The 27,831-nt window shown below is 41.6% G+C and overlaps 1 protein-coding gene across 1 annotated transcript in view; it reads left to right on the top strand.

Annotated features, from left to right (window-relative positions):
• Window positions 1–27,831, top strand: part of LOC137518634 (cadherin-9-like) — a 232,326-nt gene that overhangs the window by 69,855 nt on the left and 134,640 nt on the right. The window contains exon 3 of the mRNA XM_068236736.1: window positions 21,856–22,150. Coding sequence (XP_068092837.1) covers window positions 21,856–22,150 — 295 coding nt within the window. The remainder of the gene's footprint in view (window positions 1–21,855; window positions 22,151–27,831) is intronic.

The following is a 27,831-nucleotide window of genomic DNA, read 5'->3' as shown; positions in this document are numbered from 1 at the left end:
CTGGACCACTGTTATACGCCTTTAAAAGACGCCTACAAGGCCATCTCATGGGCTGCTCTTGGTTCCTCTGACCACTGCCTCATCCATCTTGTTCCTACCTACAGAAGGCGCTTGGAGTCAGCGAAACCTGTCCTGAAGTCCACCAAAGTGTGGTCCAACGAAGCCAAGCTCCAACTCCAGGCATGCTTTGACTGCACGGACTGGAAGGCACTGGAATCTCCCAACCTTGATGAGTGGGCTGATACTGTCTCATCCTATATCAGCTTCTGTGAGGAATCCTGTGTGCCCACCAAGTCCTTTAAGATTTACCCTAACGACAAACCGTGGTTCTCGAACAAGCTGCGCCAACTGCGGAAGCGCAAGGAAGCCGCGCACAGGTCCGGCTCCCTGGAGGACTTCAGGGCAGCAAGGAACTCCCTCAACAGGGAACTGCGGGCTGCAAAACGGTCATATGGTGAAAGGATTCAGAATAATCTTCGCTCAAACGACCCTCGGGCGGTCTGGAAGGGCCTAAAGGCTGCCACCAGCTATAAGCCCCCTCCCCAACAGGCTTCTCCTTGCTCCGAGCTAGCAGAGGAACTCAGTAACTTTTATTGCAGGTTTGAGGTTCCGGCTACCTCTGGGGGGCAGTCAACACCTTCTGCCCCCTCCTCTACCCCCAAGAGCATCGAACCTAGCTCAAGCACATGCCCTGCCCCGACAGTATCCGAGGCCGATGTTCTGCACCTCCTGTCTGCCATGAATGCCAGGAAAGCATCTGGCCCTGATGGCGTGTCACCTGCATGTCTGAAGTCCTGCTCACGTCAGCTTGCCCCCGTCCTCACCTCTATCTTTGCCAGGTCCCTCAACGAAGGGAAGGTCCCTACATGCTTCAAGGAATCCATCATCATTCCCGTCCCAAAAAAGCAAGGTGTTTCTGACCTAAATAACTTCAGGCCCGTGGCCCTAACATCAGTGATCATGAAGACCTTTGAAAGAGCGGTCCTGCCTCTGCTCAAGAATGCTACCCTGGACCGACTGGACCCTCTACAGTTTGCGTACAGAGCAAACAGGTCCACTGACGATGCTATTAACATCTGCCTGGAGTTTATCACAGACCACCTAGACAGGCCGAACTCATACGCTAGAATTCTTCTCCTGGACTTCAGCTCGGCCTTCAATACTACCTGCCCCCGTATTCTGCATGACAATCTCACGGAGCTCAGAGTCCATCCAATTCTCTGTCTATGGATCTCAGACTTTCTCTCGAACAGGTCCCAGGTTGTTAAGCTGGGCGACATATCCTCCAGACCCAGAGTGACCAACATTGGAGCCCCTCAGGGCTGCGTCCTGTCACCATTTCTGTTCTCTCTATACACGAATAATTGCACATCCACAGCCGACACTGTCAAAATCATCAAATTTGCAGACGATACAACAATTTTTGGCCTTGTTAGTGAGAACGACGAGCGGGCTTACCGCCAGGAGGTAGATAGAATCTGCAGTTGGTGTAAAGAGAATAGGCTAGTTCTTAACACAGCCAAAACCGTGGAGATGGTCATTGATTTCAGGAAGTATGCCAGTATCCCCCCCTGATATATATCGAGGGCACCGAAGTCGCTAGGGTTCCCAGCGTCCGCCTCCTGGGCACAACCATCTCTGATGACCTGACCTGGAGGGCAAACACCACCGCAACTCAGAAGAAGGCACAGCAAAGACTCTTCTTTCTTCGCCAACTAAGGAAGTTTGGTATGGCCCAAGAACTCTTGAGGTCCTTCTACTCTGCCACAATAGAGTCAGTCCTCTGCTCATCCATCCTGGTCTGGTTCGCTAGCTGCTCCGCCAGTGACAGATATAAACTCCAGAGGGTTGTCAGCTCAGCGGAGAAGATCATTGGGAAACCTCTTCCCCCTCTGGATCTCATCTACAGCACTAGACTGCATAATAGAGCAATGAAAATTGTGGGCGACCCCTCCCACCCTGGTCACAGTCTTTTCAGACGACTCAAACTGGGCCGGAGGTTCCGGTCCATCCATGCTAAGACTACTAGGCGTACGAACACTTTCTTCCCCACGGCCGTCAGACTTTTGAACTCTGCCCATTCGACCAATCCCCCCTGCAGCCACCTTCGGACTAATATCTAACTTCGGCTGTGTCCGCTCTGTTTACTTCCATGCTTTAGGCCGTACTAGAATTTATCCTCTGTCTCACGCTGCTGCACCTGCCAGACCAGCGATGCTCTACTTCAAATGTTGTATTACTCCAGTTCTGTTGTATTACTCCTGTTCTTCGGTTGTACTAGTCTTGTTTCTGTTGTACTACTCTTGTCTGTTGTATTGCTCCTTCTGTGCCAATCAATGTGCCAAATCCAATTCCAGGCATGGCCCCAACCGTGCTTGGCGAAATAAACGAATTCTGATTCTGAAGCAAAGCTGAATGAATTCCAGCAATGATGGAGGGACAGGGACGATTGTATTAAGAAACATGGTGGTGAAATCGGAATTATTTTATATAAGGGGGATTATGTAACATCTGCCTTTCCGGTGTCGTGTGCGACCAGATTGACACATATGGGCTGACGACATTGATGCTCTGAACTGTGGCTCCCTGCTTTTAGGGGGCTATACACAAGTAAAAGTAACAATGAAAATAAAAATAAAAAACAAGTGAAAATTCATATGAATGTGGTTAATCTAGTTCTTATATACGGAGTAGCAGGTATATGAACAAATAGAGATCGATAACCAAGTTCCTATGTGCAGGGGCACATATACACAAATAAATATATAAATATGTTAGTATGTGAGGAGCTACATGGAATAAGAATTCATACATAAAAATTCATATCAGAAGCGAGAGTAAATAGCCAAGCACATGCAACTTATCTGGAGTGTGCTTGAAACCATATACTGACATATTGCAAATTACAGCAAGCTGAACCTTTACTGGCTCTATCACACTCATGATCACAATCACTTATACTTAAAGTAACATGCACTGTCAGATATAAAGTCATTTCTTGTTGTGTAAGGAATATTTACATATACATGCAAGGGAAGAAAAATGCACCTGTATGCACGTGTGACTGTCAGATGAATAGCTATACTCTATTCTGAACATGGGCAACTTGTCTATAACACAATGATTCCCTGTACATATCATTAAAATATGGAAGGGTGGTTTATTAGATATAGGTTGCTACTTCTAGGCCTTCATTCAGACCTACTGGAGTTAGTGAATTCAACCTAAAAATCCAGTATGACTCTCTTTCACATAATTTTTTGTAGCGCAAACCTTTGTTAGCGTCATTTGCAATAACTTCTACTCCCATGATCTTCAGGTTTTCAGACCTCCCCCCATGGGTTTCCACAAAGTGCCTTGGGACAGAGTGTTTTGTGCATCCGCCTTGTATGTTCCTTTTATGTTCCCCTAGCCTCTGCCGTAAGGGCCTGGTGGTCCTTCCAACATAATATTTATAAGGACACCCACACGTTAGGACATACACCACAAAAGAAGACTCACAGTTGATGAAATCTTTTACTTGAATAGTTTTACCTTCACTGTCTATAATCTGGGAGGTGCGATGTTGAATAAACGAACAGCATCCGCAGCGCTTCTTGCTGCATTTATAATTACCTGTGAGTTGTGGGAAAAAGGCTAGTGATGCAGAGGTCTTAACTTGGTTGCGATTGTTTATGTTACTTGGGGCAAGTTTGTTTTTGATGGATCTTGCCTTTTTAAAGATTACTTCTGGCTTGTCGGGAAGCTCTTTCTTTAACCAAGGATCTTGTAATATTATGTGCCAATTTCTCTTTACAATGTCCTTAATTGTTCTCGCGCTTTTATTATAGTTGGTGACGAACGAAGGGCCTCTAGTGGTGTCGATTTGAGCCCTGGTGCTATTCCATGTGGATTCCTTACTGCTTTTATTATCCTTACGATTATTCCTGATGTTTTCAACAGTCCTAAATTGTTCAGCCACTGTAGCAATGTGTTTCTCTTTATACCCTTTCTGTATATAGAGTTATTGCTACTGTCAGTGGGGTCATGTCGATTCTCGGAGATTGGGTCTGTTATGGTTGCGCAGGCTACAGGCTGTTCCCCAGATGGAAAGGGGAACCTCTCCCTTTCTTCCACTGTTAACGCCTCAAATGCCCATTGGGGAATTTCTTTGGTCTTTGGTTTATCATAGGTCCTTTCTCTAATAGGTGTTAGACTTCCCCCTCTTGGCTTATGTTTGTTTTTCGGAATGGCTCCTTCCAGTAACTTACGACTTAGATATCTACTCATGAACTTGGGGGTACTTTGATCACCAGATGGAGAACTGTAATGACTATGTTGTTGGGATTTAGACAGTGAACCTCCCTGACCTCTGTCGGAGTTATACTTGGGGTGGGGCTCTGGATCTTTTCTCCTATTCCATGTTCTAACTGGGCTCCCTTTCCTCCTCCCTTTGAATGTGTGAGTGGATAACCCCCTCTTGGGGGCATGAGAACTGTTCTTTCCATGGTTAGTCTGCATTTCAAACCGATTGTTTCTCCATTTTTCAGAGCCTAATGTGAGACGAGGTGGAGCTGTCTGACGATTCTCTCCTTTTTTACTTGCATTTTCCCATTGGTTGTTGCTCTGAATTTTTCTATCTATAGCTTCTACTATGGCTTTCTGTGTACTATCCATAGGGGATGGATCATCAGCCTTAGAGTGCTCAGAAGCTGGAGTCTCCTGTGGACGTATAGTGGTGTTGGCTTTGTAATAACGCCCTTCCTCCCACTGATAAATGTGACCCAAAGCATAATCCACCCGATCTCTTTCAAATTTCTTAAGTTTTTTGTTTAGGAGATCTTTTTCATAATCTTTAACTGTACTTTCTATTTTATTGTTCCACCCCTGATGTTCGGCTAGGTCATTACATTTTTCGAGTTCCATAAGGATGTCAGGAATAATGGCTCGGGCTTTTTTAAGATTTCTTTCTCTTTGCACCACCACAATTTTCATCCATGTAGTGGTGCAATATTCTGCTGCCTCTTGCCACAATTTCTGTAAATCCTTTTCTAGGAAATCGCACCCTTTCTTGTTTCGCAAACCTCTAGGGGAAATGCAAAACTCGATATATTCCTGCAAAAAGGAAGAGTCCAACCATTGAGTGCACTCATAATTCTTTGCATCTTCTAACTCTCTAAACAGTTTTATCATATCATCAATTCTTTTTCTCTTTAGGACATCGTTATTATCATTAGACAGATATTGATTACTTTTCATGCTAGGTCTACAAAAACTCTGTGGTTCAGCAATCACTTTTGCATTTATCAATGACAATTGTTCGTGAATGTCAATTTTGAATTTCTCCCATCTGGGAGTCTCACCCAACTCTTCATTCATATTAGAGCAAGTGGCTGAGAGGATCACTCCTGACGCGCTGCAATGGTATCCCAAAACGATTTCCAAACATGAAACAACAATCCAAAGTTAATCCACTGCGCTCAGCGAGGTAGTGTCACCTTAAGTACTTGTTAAGCAACCAATGAGTGCTGCTCCTTGTTTACTTTGGGATTGTAGTAAATGATGCTGGTAAAAAACAGAAAAAAAAAAAGGAGAGGAGCGCTCTCTGGTGCATTAACTCTTTTAATTTTGCTTCTTGCGCAAGTATAATAAATAAAACTCACAATGTAAAAATAGGATTAAAAGCTCATCACAATGTTTTATATCACCGTGTCCAAGATGTTATGACGCCGATCTGGTTGCTTCCACACTATGGCCAGTAGTAATGGTGATCTAGAGGATCCAAACACGCCAGCGGGATTTGGTACACAGGAGTATGCGGCAGCTGCCCTGCGCCTAGGACGTCATGACGCGTTTCGGCGTTCCACGCCTTCGTCAGATGACGTCATGGCGCTAAAGGGCAAGTTTAAATGGATGTAGTGTTGCTTGGCAACGTGACGGGCGCGCCGAAGGCGGCCGTGTGGGACCAATATTGCTGTGCGCATATCATTTAAATGAAAGGGCGCATAGGACGCTTAGAGTTGCGTAGCAACAACGTTGTTTATGCTGGAGCGATACGCTCCTGTAGCTAGAGGGAGTCCAGTGGTGGTGGACTTGTTTAAATACTTAGAACGACAGTGCCCGCCTAACTCCATATGGGGTAGTTTGCGGGTGTAGATGAATATATGGCTAATGCCTTTTATTAAAATTAAAAATAAAAATAAAAACAAATTTGATGTAAATACGAGTTACAAGAATTGAAAAGGGCTTGGCTGAAAGTGCCTTTCATTATGTAGCAGCATAGGGAGTGCGCAAATGGCGGGCGCACGTATAATGCTTTTTGTACGGCCATTGGACCCAGGATATTTATTACTTTTAAATGCAGTTTTAATTTATATATCAAGCAAAGCTGGATGAATTCCAGCAATGATGGAGGGACGGGGACGATTGTATTAAGAAACATGGTGGTGAAATCGGAATTATTTTATATAAGGGGGATTATGTAACATCTGCCTTTCCGGTGTCGTGTGCGACCAGATTGACACATATGGGCTGACGACATTGATGCTCTGAACTGTGGCTCCCTGCTTTTAGGGGGCTATACACAAGTAAAAGTAACAATGAAAATAAAAATAAAAAACAAGTGAAAATTCATATGAATGTGGTTAATCTAGTTCTTATATACGGAGTAGCAGGTATATGAACAAATAGAGATCGATAACCAAGTTCCTATGTGCAGGGGCACATATACACAAATAAATATATAAATATGTTAGTATGTGAGGAGCTACATGGAATAAGAATTCATACATAAAAATTCATATCAGAAGCGAGAGTAAATAGCCAAGCACATGCAACTTATCTGGAGTGTGCTTGAAACCATATACTGACATATTGCAAATTACAGCAAGCTGAACCTTTACTGGCTCTATCACACTCATGATCACAATCACTTATACTTAAAGTAACATGCACTGTCAGATATAAAGTCATTTCTTGTTGTGTAAGGAATATTTACATATACATGCAAGGGAAGAAAAATGCACCTGTATGCACGTGTGACTGTCAGATGAATAGCTATACTCTATTCTGAACATGGGCAACTTGTCTATAACACAATGATTCCCTGTACATATCATTAAAATATGGAAGGGTGGTTTATTAGATATAGGTTGCTACTTCTAGGCCTTCATTCAGACCTACTGGAGTTAGTGAATTCAACCTAAAAATCCAGTATGACTCTCTTTCACATAATTTTTTGTAGCGCAAACCTTTGTTAGCGTCATTTGCAATAACTTCTACTCCCATGATCTTCAGGTTTTCAGACCGCCCCCCATGGGTTTCCACAAAGTGCCTTGGGACAGAGTGTTTTGTGCATCCGCCTTGTATGTTCCTTTTATGTTCCCCTAGCCTCTGCCGTAACGGCCTGGTGGTCCTTCCAACATAGTGTTTGTAAGGACACCCACACGTTAGGACATACACCACAAAAGAAGACTCACAGTTGATGAAATCTTTTACTTGAATAGTTTTACCTTCACTGTCTATAATCTGGGAGGTGCGATGTTGAATAAATGAACAGCATCCGCAGCGCTTCTTGCTGCATTTATAATTACCTGTGAGTTGTGGGAAAACTTTGCTTGATATATAAATTAAAACTGCAATTAAAAGTAATAAATATCCTGGGCCCAATGGCCGTACAAAAAGCATTATACGTGCGCCCGCCATTTGCGCACTCCCTATGCTGCTACATAATGAAAGGCACTTTCAGCCAAGCCCTTTTCAATTCTTGTAACTCGTATTTACATCAAATTTGTTTTTATTTTTATTTTTAATTTTAATAAAAGGCATTAGCCATATATTCATCTACACCCGCAAACTACCCCATATGGAGTTAGGCGGGCACTGTCGTTCTAAGTATTTAAACAAGTCCACCACCACTGGACTCCCTCTAGCTACAGGAGCATATCGCTCCAGCATAAACAACGTTGTTGCTACGCGACTCTAAGCGTCCTATGCGCCCTTTCATTTAAATTATATGCGCACAGCAATATTGGTCCCACACGGCCGCCTTCGGCGCGCCCGTCACGTTGCCAAGCAACACTACATCCATTTAAACTTGCCCTTTAGCGCCATGACGTCATCTGACGAAGGCGTGGAACGCCGAAACGCGTCATGACGTCCTAGGCGCAGGGCAGCTGCCGCATACTCCTGTGTACCAAATCCCGCTGGCGTGTTTGGATCCTCTAGATCACCATTACTACTGGCCATAGTGTGGAAGCGACCAGATTGGCGACATAACATCTTGGACACGGTGATATAAAACATTGTGATGAGCTTTTAATCCTATTTTTACATTGTGAGTTTTATTTATTATACTTGCGCAAGAAGCAAAATTAAAAGAGTTAATGCACCAGAGAGCGCTCCTCTCCTTTTCTTTCTTGAGGCAATACTACCTAGGGAGAGCTGTGAAGCTCAGAGTGGGCAGATAGGAAGAGTTGTCCTGCCTAAGGGGGTTGTTAGATTCACATGGGGCGGTGCTCATAACAGTTGTTTTATTTACTTGCGCTGTTTGGCATTGGCAGTGCTATTGTTAGTGATTCAACCCCAATGTGTGGTGTGTCACACCTGAACAGTGCAAAGCTGTACAGTTGATTGATATAATCTGAATCTGGTAATTAGTGCAGAAGTTGCCTATTTTCTGACCTTCACACTGAAGTGGGCATTTGTGAGAGTGAAGTCACCAGACTTTTGCTTAAAGAGGCACCACAACAACATAAAGTAGAATGTAACCATGGGCAAGCTGAGGTCTGGTCAGTAGCATTGAGGCAATATGGTGGACGCCAAGGCAAAATTGGGCAATGTCAAACCAATATGGCGGACAACCTATGGTTCGTACATGAAGGACAGTGGCAGCTCCAGGAATTTTTTTAGGGGGTGCTATGCAGGTGCTGGACCAATTTCCGGGGTAGCTGTTGACCTGCGGCGCGTGAAGTGCGCCGCAGCAAAAAATGGGTGTGGCCAAAACCTGGGCGTGTTCATGACTGGATGAGGGTGGGGCTAACTGTAATTTAAAGTGAACCCGGGGTGAGAGTGATATGGAGGCTGCCATATTTATTTCCTTTTAAACAATTCTAGTTGCCTGGCAGCCCTGCTGATCTATTTGGCTGCAGTAGTGAACTGAATTACACCAGAAACAAGCATGCAGCTAATCTTGCCAGTTCTGACAATATTGTCAGAAACCCCTGACCTGCTGCATGCTTGTTCAGGGTCTATGGTTGAAAGAATTAGAGGCAGAGGACCAACACGGCAGCCAGGCAGCTGGTATTGCTTAAAAGGAGATAAATATGGCAGCCTCAATATTATTATCACCTCGGGTTCCCTTTAAAAGTGCAACACAAAGACAGAGGGCCCAAGTTTTGTTGACCCTTTCCCAAGAAAATTCACATAATTGTGCAGGTTTTCTCAAGAAAATACACCTAATGTGAGCAGATTTGAACAAAAAGACACGTTCAATGATTTGGCAGATCTGACCCCAATATGCACAATCCTCAGCAGATCTGACCCCAATATGCACAATCGTTAGCAGATTTGACCCCAATATGCACAATTGTTAGCAGATCTGACCCCAATATGCACAACCGTTAGCAGATCTGACCCCAATATGCACAATCGTTAGCAGATCTGACCTCAATATGCACAATCGTTAGCAGATCTGACCTCAATATGCACAATTGTTAGCAGATCTGACCCCAATATGCACAATCGTTAGCAGATCCGACCCCAATATGCACAATTGTTAGCAGATCTGACCCCAATATGCACAATTGTTAGCAGATCTGACCCCAATATGCACAATCGTTAGCAGATCTGACCGCAATATGCACAATCGTTAGCAGATCTGACCCCAATATGCACAATTGTTAGCAGATATGACCCCAATATGCACAATAGTTAGCAGATATAACCCCAATATGCACAATCCTCAGCAGATCTGACCACAATATGCACAATCCTCAGCAGATCTGACCACAATATGCACAATCCTCAGCAGATCTGACCACAATCAGCACCACCCGTTGAAAATGAAAAACCCATTTACTCACCTACAGTCAGAAGACCTCCTGTCCCGACCTCCTCCTGTCCGACCTCCTTGTGGCGCGCAGCTCCCACGATCCTCTTCCTTCCCAACGTCACGTGACTTTCTGCCCGCGCTGAGAGCAGGGCTACGGGAAAATGGCCGCCCGAAGCCCTGCACTGCTGACTCCAAGTCTGCAGAGCAGGGCTTTCGGAAGCCATCTTACCGTGCTGCTTTGGGCTGCCGCTGTGAACTGACTCGGCGTCTCTTAGACGCCTGAAGTCAGTTCACGCCAGGGGGTGCTTTGGGGGTGCTTGGACAATTCTAGGGGGTGCTTGAGCACCCAAAAGCACCCCCCTGGCGCCTCCCCTGAATCAGGAGTAGTCAGAAAAGTGGAAAACTATATCAAATAATGTAGATGGAACAGTGCCATAGGGCACACAGTACGTAACTGAGCCCACAGTACCACATGCCCTCCAGAGAGAGATTTACATGCATTTCCTGTGAATCAGAACACCAATTTGCATTGGGGGGGGGGGGCAGAGTGTTACCTAAAGTTCCTAGGTGCAAACAGATAAGGATGGGTCCAGTCAAGTCCATGTCCACCTGCTCAAGATAAAATCCACATTGTGTTGTTGTGGCTAATAGATCACAGCTGGGAGTACACACACACATTGGGAAGAATGCTGGATTTTGAAGCTCATAGAGTGTTGTAGAAATCTCACACTCTCAATGTCATCATACTATCTTGATTTGCTTTAGATCTTGCATAAATGTACTATATGACTGAGCACCAAGTGGCAATATGTAGGAGCACTCTATCTTCTCTTTTCACCCAGGAAGGGATTTTAGCAGAATTTGAAGTTTGATCTGAGATTTAGAAATGTATATATTATATTAACAAGGCAGAGCCTAATAATATATTTAATGTAGTAAGTGATGGAGAATACACAGAATGTGACATACAATATATTCAAAGCACATCGCATATGCATTTTTCAAACCTATACCATGTAAGAAAGGAATGACATTTCAATTGCCTTGAGCCTACTACTGAAGAGTTCAAATAATTGATTATTCAGTGAAAATTTTCTTCTATGAATTGTTAAGAAAGAGATTTCATTTCACATATTCATTTATGTATAGTTGTCTTTATTATGAAACACCCAAGTGACCCCTAGTCCCATTTATGGGAAAAATATATAAATTATAGAAACACTAAAGTCTGAAAGCTTACATCTTGAACCCACCAGGGATTAACTATACACACTTGCTATTATATGTTGAAATAAGGGAGGAAGAATGGTAGAAAAAATACTAGCTTCCGAGAGAATCAAAGGTGTTGAAACCACTGCATGCCAGGGGGAATGGGGGCATGAAAGAGCCAGGGGTGATATGCATATAAAAACACTTGTCATCATGGTGAGTATGAATACAAAGCCAAGAGATTCCAAGATGTATATGGGTAAAACATACAAACAAACAGGCTGCATTACAGACCATGTCAAGTATAAGTTATAATATAAGACATTGAAACCAGATGGTGCTTTTCCAACACAATGCATGTACAACAAGAAACATTGAAGCTATACCTCAAAGTCAAGTCCGACACAAAAGGATAAAAAAAAATAAGTGTGTGTGTGTGTTTAGGGGTTTAAATGAGACATTGCATTAGCCACAGCTCAGTAATCATGCAGAGTATTTTTATGTCACATATTCTTCTGTTCTGGCATGTTATTTCAAGGCATTAACATTGCAGTGTTGTTGTAGGTATCACGCTATAAGTGTGGGCATATACATATTTTTTCTTTATATACCATATATTAAAGGGAATCTAAAGTGAAAATATACTTGAGATAATGAATTGTATGTGTAGTACAGCTAAGAAATAGAACATAGGTAGCAAAAGAAAACAGTTTCATATTGTTTCTAGCACAGGAAGAGTTAAGAAACAAAGAGCTTCTCTGAGCTCTCCGACCCAACTTGGGTCAGAGACAGTCCTGTTTTCGGAAGCCCTTAAAAATCAAAGAAACAGTGAGAGGCAGCTTCAGATAAGGTTTCACTGCACGGGAGTTCAAAGGGTCATTAGCTCTGCTTTGTTTCATAGTTTAAAATACACTGTGTGGTTTGTAAACTGCAAATATGACAGAATGATGCAATGTTATAAAAAAAAAAAGCTTTATAATGGAAAATACAAATATGAGACTCCTTTCTTTGCTACTAATGTTCTATTAATTATCTGTACTACACATATAATTCCTTATATCATAGTGTTTTGTTTTGTTTTTTGCTTCAGTGTCACTTTAAATATGTCACTGCAGTTTAGTGAATTCATCTTTGTTTATTACTTTGGTAATTTCGGAGTTTATATTGTGTGCAGAGTAATCTTAAACATTCATAGATTGAAAAACCACATCTCCTTGACCCCTGTGCTCTAGAAGTACGTTTTTCAGGGGAAAAAAGACACAAGAAGAAAAACAACAGCACTACAAAGGCTTTTAATTTTACAAACTTTGTTCATTGTGAAATTAGAGGTTAGGATGTTTTTAGATAATTTTTAATGCTATGAATAGTTCCAAGTAGACCAGCACCACCTACATGTACTGTACATTTTATTTAATATTTTCAAATCCATTTGTATACACAAAAAATTATATGACGGCTCTTTGCAAAACCAAACGTGGCAGGAACAATGCACAGTGTTTCAGAGCACAGCTCCTTTTGTCAAGATTTTTGGTACATTACTGAATATTCCTTCTCATTAGTTTCCTTACATTACAGCAATCAAAGAGCCCATAGCTCCCAGAAGACTTACAGACCTAATGGGGAACTTAAAAGCAAAATCTACAACCAAAGAAAAAAAGACTGTCGCCAGATGGAATGCCATCTACACAGCAACACACAGAATTAACCTCCATGGCATCGTGCAGGGCGCACGGCCATGGGAGGTTTTTTTTACATATTTTTTTTTCATGTAGCTAGCCTATCGCTAGCTACATGACTCCCCCCCCTCCCTGCTCTCTCCCTCCCACCCTTCCGATCGGCGCCGGTGTGAATACCTATTACGAAATCCCGTTCTGAACGGGATTTCCCCCGTTGCCATGGTGATGAACGGAATGACATCGTGACATCACAGGGTGTCCCGATCCGTCCCATAGCACAGCCTGGCGGTGATTGGCCAGGCTGCGCAAGGGGTCTGCGGGGGGGGCCCTCTTTCACGGCAGGTAGAGTCGGATCATCGGCGAGCGGCAGCTGTAAGACACACAGCTAGAAAAGTGCTAGTTGCGTGTATACAAAAAATAATGCAAATCGGCCCACCAGGGCCTGAGCAATCCACCGCAGCATTACAGGACGAGCAGAGCTCGTCCGTAACGCCCAGGTGGTTAAAGGAAGTGAGAGGGATAGGGAGGCTGCCATATATATTTCCTTTTAAACATCACAATTTGCCTGGCTGTCCTGCTAGTTCTCTGCCTGTAATAATATTAGCCATAGACCATGAACAAGAATGCAGATCAGGTGTCTGAAGTATGAATGTATTAGCCACATGCTTGTTTCAGGCATTTGACTTAGATACTACTGACCTACGAAACATCAGCAGGACACTAGGAAACTCGCATTGTTTGAAAGGAAATAAATATGACAGCCTCCATATTCCTCTCACTATAGGTGTTTTAAAAGCCACTGTGAATATAATAAATCAATAGCTATGTATACCCTGGCACTTGCACCCATACAGTAAATAACTACTAGTAAGCAATGTACTTTTCAGCAAGGCTTTTCATATCCAAATGCATATGCAATTGCTGCTTGTTTCACCTGGCGGAACTGATGTGGATCTGTGTATCAAATAGAAAAGCATTCCAGGCACCTTCTCGTGGTTGTGAAATATGGGCTTGTATTTAGCTTTTCAGGATATGGTGCTGTATTAGCTTTTTTATTTTTTTTTCTATAAGTAATCAAAGGACAAGTTTATCACAGCAAAGCCATCTCTTCCTTTAATTGTCCTTTTTGTAAATTGGATTTGCGGGAATAACTGGATGTTTCTGTTAGTCATCATATTTGTTATTTATGCAAAGAATCTTTAAAAAAATAGATTGAGAAAGTTAAATAACGCAGGAAATAATTTAGTTTAACATTTTTTTTTAGCTCCTGTCTCAAAGTGTAAAGTTTTTTATTTTCTTTTTAGTAAATATTTATTACCCAGTTTCTGATGTTGGATAGCTTTCTCCCCATATTAGTCATCCTATTTCATTCTTTAGAATAGTAACAGTTATTTATCCATATAGAAATATTGTGAATGAGTATTCAAAAAATAAAATATAAACACTTAGAATAAAGCATAATTTTCAGTTTCTGGTTATTTTTCAGCTGGCCGGGCATACTGCATATCAGTGTGTCACAGTTTCATTTATAGATTAGTGCTATCGTAAACAGTAATTATAAAAAAAGACTTTGCCATTTCAGTATTACAATCTTCAACAATGGTGAGCATAATGATGGCTGCACTATGAATACATTTGTGCCCACTTGTTAAACTCACTACTTACACAATGTAATATACATCAGGATGAAAGAAATCAGGAGGACCACATCATTTTTGTTTTCCATGAATGAATAACTGCAGCTGTTGGCTGTCCCTGCTGGGTCTGATCTCTCTCGCAGCATCTCCTCCACACTGTCTCCACTGGCTGCTTTCCCTGTTGCTGCGGTCAGGTGACCTGGGGGCTCTTAGTACGGTGGCCTAAGGGGAGGCAGAGAGCAGTGTGTGCTGTATGGTAAATTTTATTAAATCCCTGCTGAGCTATGCACTTACAAACTCTTTTAACTTACAGTTTGGATATCACAGGTTGCCCTGTTCAATGCATAAAGATCGACACACACATCCAATTTATCAGCCAGATGTCGATTAAAATATTTCCAAGTTAAAATCACAGGTTGCCCTGTTTAATACATGAAGATGGTTACACACAACCAATTTATCAAACAGATAAAAATGTTTCAAATTTTATTGTAACAAATTTGCATTTAAAAATAATCTTCAAGTATTGCACGGGGCAAACTTTGATATGCTAACTGCAAGATGAATGAGTTTGACATCATTGCAATTTGTTGAAACCTTTAACTTGGAAACATTTTCATTGACATCTGGCCGATAAATTGGATGTGTATGTACCTTTAATAAAATTTACCACACAGAGCACACTGCTCTTTGCCTCTTTTGTTCCTCCCAGGCCACCATACTGAGAGCTGCTGGGTCAGCTTACTGCAACAATAGGGAATCATCCAGAGGAGACAGTGTGGCGGAGCTTCAGGAAGAGAGATCATACCCAGCAAAGATGGCCGAGTGGTAAGATCCCGATCTGGGCATCATTAGGTTCCCAGTAGTGACAGTGCATTGGTACTTTGCTGAAGGTTTTGGCCAGGGTGAGCCAGGAACGCATAAACATATAGGTGTGTAGGGGGGAACACCAGAACCTTCTTGTGATTGAATTACTCTAGGAAAGCTTGACAAGGCTATTGAAGGTCCTAAACCCATCAGCAGACTGATATCTGCTCCTATAGAAATGGCAGAACTGGATGAAAATGTGGGTAGTGTGGGGGGGGGGGGGCACGACAAAAAATAGTGGCATCAGAGTCCCACTACAGCGTAGCAAAAAACTCTGTGGTGGGCATGCTGCAAGCAGTAGTGTGTCATAGTTTGTCAACATTGTAGCCAATCTCTGAAGAAAATCAGCAGCAACTGCGGGGTGGTTAGTGGTAGGAGTAGGTGGGGGTGGTTAGTGGTAGGCATAGATAGGGAAAGGTTCTTGTTAGGCATATATAAGGGAGGGTTCTTGTTACTCATTAATAGGGGAAGGTTCTTGTTAGGCATATATAAGGGAGGGTTCTTGTTACTCATTAATAGGGGAAGGTTCTTGTTAGGCATTGATAAAGAAGGGTTATTGTTACTCATTAATAGGGGAAGGTTCTTGTTAGGCATTGATAGGGGAGGGTTCTTGTTACTCATTAATAGGGGAAGGTTCTTGTTAGGCATTGATAAGGGAGGGTTCTTGTTACTCATTAATAGGGGAAGGTTCTTGTTAGGCATTGATAAGGGAGGGTTCTTGTTACTCATTAGTAGGGGAAGTTTCTTGTTAGGCATTGATAGGGGAGGGTTCTTGTTACTCATTAATAGGGGAAGGTTCTTGTTAGGCATTGATAAGGGAGGGTTCTTGTTACTCATTAATAGGGGAAGGTTCTTGTTAGGCATTGATAAGGGAGGGTTCTTGTTACTCATTAGTAGGGGAAGTTTCTTGTTAGGCATTGATAAAGGAGGGTTATTGTTACTCATTAATAGGGGAAGGTTCTTGTTAGGCATTGATAGGGGAGGGTTCTTGTTAGGCATTGATAGGGGAGGGTTCGTGTAAAAGTAAGGGTACAGAGTGGCATAGTAGAATATTGGTAAAATTACTGATATTCCCCTATCGTAGATAAATATTGGTAACACTACTGTGATGTTATACTGTAGCGGATAAAAGAATGTCTGTAAAATTGCTGATATTCTATTACTGCTAATTGCACCCATTTGTCCTTGTGCCTTTTTGCAAAAACACAGAAGGTGAGGCCTCCAGATCGCAAAAGTCTTTGGAAAAGAGTCCTTCAGATGTCCACTATTTCACCAAACTGAAACATACTGAACCATGTATCAAACTTCAGTTTTTCAGAATATTAACAAGTTAGTTTATATTTAAAATTTCCCTAGTTTATATTTTAAATTGTATTACAGTTAGAAAGAGATGCCATGGGAGATAAATAATCAGTAGATTCTCCCAAACTGTAAATATATGTAAGTGAACATGTACATTAACTGTTGCCAACTGATTCTATAAAGTGTTTTGAAGTTATGAGCACTCACCCAGATAACCTGCCTTATCATATAAAATGTTTTTGGTTCAGGTGTCAGCCACCATTATCTTCCATTTATTGTCTATAAAGCCATCAGGACATTTTCAACATGCCATTGTCTTCTCTGCAGAGATCAGTGAACACTATTTTTAAATTAGCTCAAGCTGTGGTGATCACAGCTTGAACTGAATATAACACAGGGACATGGCAATACTGTACCAATATTTGCAGTCATGACTTTTATTTCATAGGTTTATTAAAAACAAAACAGAATTAATTATAAGACTTCATTAATTTCACCTCATAAGGATTCTTTTAGCATCTGTAGCTTGTAAGCATGGCATACATAATAATACACAAAACAAGATGCCTTCACATGCCATTTCCAAGCTAGAAACAAATAGTATTAAAATTTGCAAGCAAGTTGGGATTATATGCATCTCATTGACCATCAGTGCTGCTCGGATACCACTTTTCAAAATCCGTATCCGATTCGGATCCGGATACCCCGCTACAGTACTAACTACACAATAACACAGTAATCCTATCCCCTAATCCCTAACCAAACCTATACCTAAGGCTAATAGCTGGCCTTGTCTGTGCACAGCACACACACAGACACATAGCAGCTGCCTGCAGCACACACTCTGACTGTCACACAAATGACATCAAGCTAATTAATGATTTAACAATAGTGTAGTGATAGTGAAGGGGTTAATCACTGAACAGCTTTAGGTTTATCACTGCTAGGCCTGCGGCACTGGAGCACACACTCTGACTGTCATACAATGACATCAATCAAGCTAATTAGCGATTTAACAATAATGTAGTGATAGTAGTGAAGGGGTTAATCACTGAACAGCTTTAGGTTTATAACTGTTTACAGCCCTTCCTAGGCACTAGAGCATGTCTCTCAGTGAGCATTTAGCAAGCTAAGATGATATGTCTCATCATGGCAGCCCTCCTTATTATACAGGGGGGCTGGCCAGTGTTCCTTTCTGTGATTGGGTGCCAGGGTTTAGGCTGGGAGCCCTCTGGTTGGCTCAATGAGGTCAGGTTGGGCTGGCCAGGGTTCCCCTCTGTGATTGGTTGCTAGGGCTTCTGCTAGGAGCCCTCTGATTGGCTCCAGGACGTCATCTTCTTAGTTACTGTATTTCAGATCCAGATATCTACCAATATCCGCGGATATCCGCATTATGCGCCCAAATATCCGCAGATAGCTTGCCAGAGTTTGTTACAAATCTGGGATCCGAATCGGATGGCGTAAAAAAGTTTGGATATCCGGGTAATCCTGATGAGCAGCACTGTTGACCATCTCAGTCCCATAGCTGAAAAAGCAGATGAAAAAAACTGATAACAACAGACAGAGGCAGGCTTTGTTGGTTTCTCTGGAATGCAATGGTAATGAGCTTCAGAAACCAAATCTTGGCTATAGTCAAATATTCCTACTTTCATCTGAGGAACATTGCAACCATTCTTTGCTCACTGCACTGGCTGCTTGTAAGATGGTAAGTAGGGAGAAAATAGTGAAATCACTCCGCAGGATTTAATTTATAAAGGCAATCATTAATGGTACAAATCACATAAAGGGACCAACATTTAAAATCATTAAAATCTGGAGCACTCTGAATCAAGCATACTGCACATCACATTCCCCCCATTACTTACACACATCGATACCAGTACCAAGTCTGTAGGCTTTTCTGCAATGTGTGGGAACTAAACGGAGGGATAATGCAAGATGTGCTGCAAGTCCAAGTACATGGCCATAAGGAACCAACCCGGGCAATAGAGGCAATCAAAGGCAATGAGACAAGGCAATCTTCACCTGCTGCGTAGGACTTACCCAGATGTCTTCTTACCCCCCTTAATGACAAATGTGATACGGATATTCAGTCAGTCTTCACCGTACCTCTATGCAGTAAGAATGGAGAGGTGCTCTGGTATAAGAGATGACAGCATGCACGCTAGTCCACGGGTCTTTCGCCGGCTTAGTAGGACTCCAGAGCGCTGCCAGTTAAGGTTTGTGCCCCGCCCATCTGCTTGTAAGATGGAGAATACTCTTCACGATTGGACTGTTAACATTCAATTCCCTACATAATTTGGGCCCAGAGTGCACCTCAAAACCTTTGGAGCCAAAGCTTTCTGTCATGTTGCCATACCCTTTTGAACTCCCCACCACACCCAGTAAATACAGCCCCATCCCTGGAGTTATTCAGATCCTGATTAGCCTGGCATTTTCAGACTTGTGAAATTTTTACTCTGTACCACAATTTACCAACCAACCAATTACTGGTCTGAGCCCTGCTTATGCACTTTGAGTCCTGGGGAGGAAAAGCACTTTACTAATATTGTTTCTTGTTGCTGTAATACTAGTCATTTGGTGGATGTGTGTGTTGATGGTGTCTTCTCACCTGAAAATGATTCTTATCTGGATTTATAGCTTAGCAGTTAGTTAGTTTTCTGTCAGCACATCGTAAGTAATCTGCATGGAAATATCAAAGTAAACAGACTTTTTACTTTAAAGGATACACAAAGTGACATGTGACATGGGGATTGATTCACAAAAGAGTACTAACTGATAGCACGGTCATTTGCGCGATCGTGAATTTTTGCGCAAAATGATTTTTCAAGCGAAACCAATATCGTTTGCTTGCTAAAATTTGCGATTGCGCGAAATGCAAAAAATTCACGCGTAAATGGCCATGCTATCAGTTAGCACTCTTTTGTGAATCAAGCCCATGTTGAGATAGACATGTGTATGTACAGTGCCTAGCACACAAATAACTATACTGTGTTCCTTTTTTTCTTTCTCTGTCTGAAAGAGTTAAATATCAGGTATATAAGTGGCTGACTCAGTCCTGACTTAGACAGGAAGTGACTACAGTGTGACCCTCACTGATAAAAAATTCCAACTATAAAACACTTTCCTAGCAGAAAATGACTTCTGAGAGCAAGAAAGAGATAAAAAGGGGAATTTCTTATCAGTGATGGTCACACTGTAGTCACTTTCTGTCTAAGTCAGGACTGAGTCAGCCACTTATATACCTGATATTTAACTCTTTCAGACAGAGAAAGAAAAAAAGGAACACAGTATAGTTATTTGTGTGCTAGGCACTGTACATACACATGTCTATCATATCCTGTCACATGTCACTTTGGGTATCCTTTAATGTGCACTACTCTGCTGTGTTATCGCGCAATGTGGAACATTTAACAGATGACACAATTTCCCAGTCTACTGTATTGCACTGTGCTTGTAAATGTACACATTCAGTATGAATGTGCATGGTACAAGTCTGCTGGTGCACATGAAAAGCTGTTCACATGTTGTAAAGTGTGCACAAACTCTAACCTTGGGTCCCTAGCAAATTGCTACCCCCCGCCTACCCACACACACATCTCACTAAATCCACGCAGTCACGTGCATAGGTTATTTGCATTGGGGTAACAGTTGCTGACAGTGGGCCTTGGTTAGTAAAAAAAATGCAAATTCGGTCTTGCATATACTGTGCTTCGTGGATACATTTTGGCGATAGGGCTAGTGTCCAGTAATGTTTCCATGGCAGTGTATTATTTTGTTTAATAAAGTAGAGCATTTTACATGTAACTAGATGTGAAACCCATTACATTAACAGGTTCTAGCTTGTTACATTAATGGACACATTAGGCCCATTGCATAACTGCACATGCACCGGTCTAAGTTCACAAATACATAAACTATGCATGCACGTGATTGTTTGCATAGTTTACATACGTGGCAGCAGTGCATACACAGTACAGTAGGCACAGGCGGAGGACGTATTGACTCTGCCATTTTATTAGTTAGAATAAGAACCCTAATTAGATTCATTCACTTTCTACGGCAAAACAAGTTTAATCCATTGTAGCTGGGAAAGTGCCCAGTGATTTGTTCTGAAAACAGCAGGGCAATTAAAGATGTATGTATAATTTAAAAAAAAATGAATTTACTTTTGCTATGTATGAGGATGTAAAAAACTATAGCAGATCAGTTAAGCTTTATAGAATAGAAGAATTCATAGCAAACATAATGTAATACTCTTTACCGTTTTGAATACAATAATAGTGTATTTCAATGGTTTGTAATGCTAACAGAAATGATGTCAATAGTTTAGAGCAGATGTTGAAAATTGAGAAAAAAAAGACTCTATCTCTAGTTCTATTTCAAGTTGTATGCATGAATTGTCTGCTTGCATGCTGGTATGAGTGCGTCAATCCTAAGGAGGGAACTATGGCGAGGTGGGTTGGCTTTATTTTAAGAATGTTGTAGAGTTTTTGGAGTACTAAAGCCTCCGCTTGAAAGGGTCATGTGTTTTTGTGTGTTATGAATTGCTGCAAGTGTAAGCTTTGAGAGCAGGGGTTACACATGACTTGCATTTGGCTAGGCCACATCCCTTTGCACCTCCATTTTTCCCTATTCAGGATCTGTGCAGGATGGGCCCAACTATTTTGCATGTTATCTCTAGTTCTGGGAAAACAAGTACAGATTCCATGCTTTTAAAAAAAAGTGCAATTTAAGATTTTAGTCAGTTTTGGGAATTCATGGCTGTCTGTAAATTGAAATTGAATGATAATATTTGATAACATTAATTGCCTAACCTGAACAGCACTGATCTGTTTATACAAATTTGTATTGGATGTAAAATGTCACTTTAATGTGTACTCTGTGAATTATTTCTAAAGCACAGTGTTGCATGGATGGATACAAATCTTCTTAACAGGGGTCTTATTATTCAGTACAAATGAACACTCTCAGTTTTCTGTGATAGTTTAAGTTATCTTTCTATTTTCCATACCAAATTATTAAAAAAATGAATTATGACAACTGCTACTGCATGAGCTCATCTCTGGAGCATAACACACAACTGTCTCTGACCTTAATTTACCTAAACTCGGTGCTTTATTTTTCACTCTAGTTATATACTGACCATGATAAAGGAGATGGAAATCTAAAGTACATTCTATCGGGAGATGGGGCTGGCAGCATGTTCGTTATAGATGAAAATACAGGAGACATTCAAGCTGTAAAGAGGCTGGACAGAGAAGAGAAGTCTATTTATACACTTCGAGCCAAGGCAATAGACAGAAAAACAGGAAGACAAGTGGAACCTGAATCTGAATTTATTATAAAGATTCATGACATTAATGATAATGAACCAAAGTTTACCCAGGATATATATACTGCAACTGTCCCTGAAATGTCAGAAGTTGGTAAGTAAAATCCATATTTTACTCACTATATTATGCATTACATTTACCATTTTGACTGTGAATAGAAAAAAATATAAAAAAAATAAAACTAGCACATGCCATATGAATAGATCACGAGTTCTGGCATTCTAAGTTCTATGTTGTAAAGAGTTAAATCAGAAACCTTTTGTGTATTGTAGGCAATATTCCTTTGGAAAGAAAATGGTGAAGGGTGGAAGGAGGATGGAAAAAAAAACTATAGAAGCCCAGCTCACTAAATGTAGTATTTTTTTAATTAGTAATTGTCAATAAGAAATATACTCACAAGGGTGGGTCACCAACTAATGAACACCAATTGCTTATGTAAAGAAATATCAACTTGTCTCCACACTGACAAACGCATATCTTCAAGGAACGGTTGTAATCCAAGATTAGGGGAAGGAGAGGAAGAACACCTTACATTTGCTAATTAGAGTAATAGTCTCTTTGTGGAGGTGACAAAAGCAATAAATATTTCAAAGAAAAGGAGTTTTAGATAAACTTAGCTCTTTGGGGATAAGACCAGTTAATAGACAGCTGCATAGATTTTTACTGCCTTGAACAGCAGTATGCAGGTGCTATAATATATACAATATACAGGTGCTACAAATAATAGACAAGGGGCTATATGCAATTCACTTTTTCTCCTAAGTTTTCTCCTAGGTGAAATGTTAACACCTCAGTAATAAAATGGCCTTTAAGCCACCAGTAAGCTTGAAATGACTCAGAATAAATTTGACGGCACATTGTATTACTTTTTCAATTACAGCTTGCTAAGAAGTTAGTTAAAACAGAAGATGAAAAAGTATCTCCTTGGAGATAACTTTAGAGATAAAGCAAATTGTATTTCAATATTTTCTTTTGGGTTTTTCAGAAAAAAAATAGCAAATAATTGTTATGTCCATAAGTACAATAGTATACATTTAAGCTTGTAATATTTCAATATATATTGGACCAAGAATAAGAATACATGAACATTTTGGATAATTGGTTATGAATAGTTAAGATTTTACATCATATCTAGTAGTATATTGCATAAAAGAAGTTATACAATCTGAGGTTAACTAGGAGTGATTCCTTTTGGAGCCAGGGGCCTAAGAGACACCCTGCTAAGGCCCAAAAGTCGCATCCTATATACTAGATTGGACTCTTTATAGTTTAGGAATACTACTTGTGATAATTCTTGTACATTTATAAGATAGAGTAATAATGTTGATACCCAATTATGATAGAGCTTAATAAACTGTTTTAAATGAACAAATTAAAGAAAATAGAACTGAGATAAAGTGAATTGCATAAGGCCCTTGATTTATTGCTAGTGCAAAATGGTACACCAGATAAATCAAGCTCAGGTAAATTAAGGAGGGAGGGGAATGTCAGAGGAAACCAAGAGCCAATATAGCATAATAAGTTTATGATACAGGGATTAAGACAGCATGAATAAGGATACTCACATTTGTGTGCCATAGCAGTGGAACAACAGTAGGCAAAGGGACCTTTTATCACCATTTCCAGAAAAGGGGTTGAAACCACTGTGATCTCCCGTGACCCCTCCCACCCAGGCAGTCGCTACTTCAAGCTCCTACCATCGGGCCACCGCTACAAGACTATACCATGCAAAACCACAAGACGGAAGAACACCTTCTTCCCGCAAGCGGTTCGGCTGCTGAACTCCAACCTCCCCCTGTCAGGCCCGCCTACTGGCATGCCCTAGCGGGGTCTTTCAGTCAGTTCTCGCTGCTGCCCGCCCTAGTTCTCACTACCCAGGGTCTGTAGCGGGGCCATCATCATCATCATTATTATTATTATTGGACTGTTCCTGCACGGCAGGGAGAAACACAAACTGATGACCCGGGACTGTTACTTGTGAGGGTCAGACCTATACCATTATGGTAGTTCTAAATTGTTTGTGTTGTGCATCTTGTCTTCCTATACTATGTCTATGCCATGTGTACCACAAATAATTCCGAGTACAGCTCTTGCTGTATTTGGCAAAATAAAAATTATTCTGATTCTGAAAGTAATTTGTTAGGCAGGTGGGGAGAACAACCCCACTCCGGTTAAAAAGTTTCTCTCTGCAATTGTGGACAAAACAACAAAGGGATATACCCTCCACTCAAGGTGGTATCATTATGTAAGTGGTTCAGAGGCACCAACGTGAAATAAAATCATTAAAACAGATTGAAAATAGAGGAGATAAAGGTAAACCTACCTCCTCTTGAGCAAAAAAAAACCCTCAGGGGTGAGGTTAAGAACTGTAGTTTGATTGATCCAAATAAACAAAACTGTCATAGATTGCAACATGTTTCTTGGGATCAGGTTCCCACTTCTTCAGAGAGAGTAAAATTTCCAATGAGCCGTAGTGGAGCCTAGCACATGAGTCACTGACCACTCAGGTCACTAAGGGCACCAAAATAATGTTCTTAAAATAATGGCAGGACCACCACAAAGCTCTGCCACCAAACCAGCATGGAGCTCTGTGCCCATAGCGGTGCAAGACTCCACCCCCAGACCCCACCAAATTGTTCCTTCACAGGCATATGCTTGTTTTGTAGCTGGTGATTCTCTTCCCAGCACAGCATGAAAGCAAGGAGAGAGGATCCAGATGCTGCATCAGATTAAGCACCCCCTGACATACAAGCACAGAGATTTGAGAGGTGAATTACTCTCTCCTCACAGGCCTCTAATTAGCCCCCTCTGTACTCGCAAGCACCCTCAGTAGTGGGCATTCTCTCTTCTCTCCCCCAGCACCCTTTCATTATCTCCCTAGATCCCTCCCTGCATTCCTTCCAGCACCCTCAGTAAGCCCCTCTCTCCCCTCTATCTCCCCCAGCACCCTTTGTAAGCCCCTCTATCTGTGTATGTATACATACATGCTGGTGAGCTGGGCGCAGGGTGAGACGAATGATGACTCCCATCAGCACCCTCACTAAGCCCCTCTCAGTAACCCTCTATAACTATGCTTTTTGCCAAAAATATGGATACAGTCTGAAGTAGCCCTCTTCAGTCAGCACCCTCTAATGCCAGAACAGTATATGTAAGAATATTTTCTTTTTCACATACACCATGTATGAATATGTGTTGAAGAATTGAAGCAATGAATTGAATGTGAACCTGAGCAGTGCCCTATCCTCTCTCCAAAACTGTCTATAAACTTCTGTACCTTTGATGCTAAGCACGCTGGGATCTACATCTAAAAGCCCTATACCACTCCCGGTCTCCTACAGCCAGTCAGTGCACTGACTACCGGGTGCCTTCCTTTCCCCATCCTATCCTAACACTCGATTAACAGTCTGAAATAGTTATATTATTCTTGACAAATGGCAAGACTGTCATCTGCAATGCTGATGCTCTGCCAAGCCAGAATTGATATTTTTTATTACATAATGCTAAATCTTTCACAGTTTTCTCCTCCAAGTTCTCATAATTCTGTTTAAATAAATTGGAAGGATGCTTGGTTATAGAACTATCTGTCTATCTAAAAGGGTAGGCCAACAGTAACTATGTCCTAATCTAAGTTGGGAGTGTTACATTTAGTACTCATGACTTACTGAAGTTAATTTCAAAGTTAAAAATGTCCCCAAATATTTCAGATTCTCTCATAAGAATATTTAAATGCACAATGGGTTGAGGGAAATAAAAAAAATCAAAATTTGTATACAACTTGACATCTGACATCTGAGTGCCCAATTGAAACTCCTCTGATTCTTCCTAACAGCAGACAAGAAAGGTTCCAATGTTCCAATGTGCTGTTTTTCAAATTAAATACGCCTGAAGCAGCTCCATTAACTTTAACTTTAACCACTTGCCGACCGCACACTCATACCGTGCGGCGGTAAAGTGGTAGCTGGAGGACCAGCGACACAGATCTGCGTCGCCAGGTGCCTCCCTAATTAACCAGGAAAGGCCGCTCGCGCTCCTGTTAGATCACGGAGCGGGTCTCCGTGAATAGCCTGCGAGCCGCTGATCGCGGCTCACAGACTAAATGTAAACGTAGGAGACATATGTCTCCTTTGTTTACATTGTACGGCGCTGCTGCGCAGCAGCACTGTAAGGCAGATCAGCGATCCCCGGCCAATCAGCGGCCGGGGATCACCGCCATGTGACAGGGGACAGCCCGGATCACCAGGGGGGAAAGGTAGGAGAGGGAGGGGGGGAATTTCGCTGCGGAGGGGAGCTTTTAGGTGCCCCCCCCACAAACCTCAGGCAGGCAGGAGCGATCAGACCCCCCCTGCACATCATCCCCATAGGGGGGGGGGGGGGAAGGGGGGCAATCTGGTCGCTCTGCCTGCACCCTGATCTGTGCTGGGGGCTGCAGAGCCCACCCAGCACAGATCACTAAATACAGCGCTGGTCCTTAAGGGGGGGTAAAGGGTGGGTCATCAAGTGGTTAAGCCATTTGAAATCACTATACATTAAAGAGATCCAAGATTTAACACAATCATCTTGGCCCAAGTTGTTGAGAAGTGCCACAATGTAAAGTCATGACCCTGTCAACGGCCTTCTTGGGATCTGTGGATAGAAGAAATCCCTCCACCTGCCCCCCAAAAAGACACTACTGAATTGTTAAAGTTTTCATGGTGTTGTCACGGAATTCTCTTCCCAAAACAAAACCTGTCTGGTCCCAATGAATAAGCTCAGGAATAAGGAGGGATATCCTATTGGCCTAGATCTTCACAATCAATTTCAGGTCATTGATTAGCAGGCACAGCAGGCAGTACTTTATGCAATTTTGGGGGTCCTTACCATCTTTATATATTACTGCATTATGGGCCTCAAGAAGGGCAAATTAATGAGTGCTGTTATTGGGTATATTTCTGTGCTTGTTTTTGACCCAGTTTATCTAACTATTCTTGAATATATGAAATTTCAAATACATTTTCGCAATTACGACCAAATGTTATTAAAATTTGGAAATGAATTTGTTTTTGTGTAGTCCATACGTTATTTTCATATTATTATGCAAAATTTTGCGTAAATTGAAATGACTTCAGTGGTTAATAGCAAATCCTCCATACATGCTATGTATGCTATGTATTGCTATGTATGTTTTCTTTCAAAAAGACCTTGTAGTTTTTGAGAAAATTGATATGAGAAAATGCAGAGAAAATTCTTTTTAAAAAACAGAAAAAGTGATAGTTTAAAAAACATTTTTCATTTGCAATATTTTTAAAAACTACAAAACTACAGGATCTTTTGAAAATGGGGACAATAGCATGTATGGGGGTTCCCCCTGCCCATTTCCTTGTTAATTGTTGTGGCCAGGGCTTTCAGACCTGTGCTTTCCTTGCATTTTCTTTTTCAAGAAAGTGTCACTTACCACTGGATATGTTGCTCCAAATAGTAATGTGATTAAAGTACACACATTACTCATTGTGCTCAGAGTTAACAATAATCCGAACACTTGTGTAGCGCTTTTCTCCTGTCGGACTCAAAGTGCTCAAGAGCTACAGCCACTGGGATATGCTCACGAGGCCACCCTGCAGTGTTAGAGAGTCTTGCCTTGAACTCCTTGCTGAATAGGTACTTACCCTAGCCCTAGTTGCCCGAGACTTGTGTATAAGTCGACCCCTATATTTTTATTTAGTAAGTCAGACCTACATTTTTAGACTTATAGTCGAGTATATACGGTACTTGAATACATACAATACATTCCCATTTTT

This window comes from Hyperolius riggenbachi, chromosome 5 (assembly GCF_040937935.1).
Source record: "Hyperolius riggenbachi isolate aHypRig1 chromosome 5, aHypRig1.pri, whole genome shotgun sequence".
Taxonomy (NCBI): Eukaryota; Metazoa; Chordata; class Amphibia; order Anura; family Hyperoliidae; genus Hyperolius; species Hyperolius riggenbachi.
Note: the sequence above shows the minus strand (reverse complement) of the source record. Positions and strands in the feature narration are given on the sequence as shown.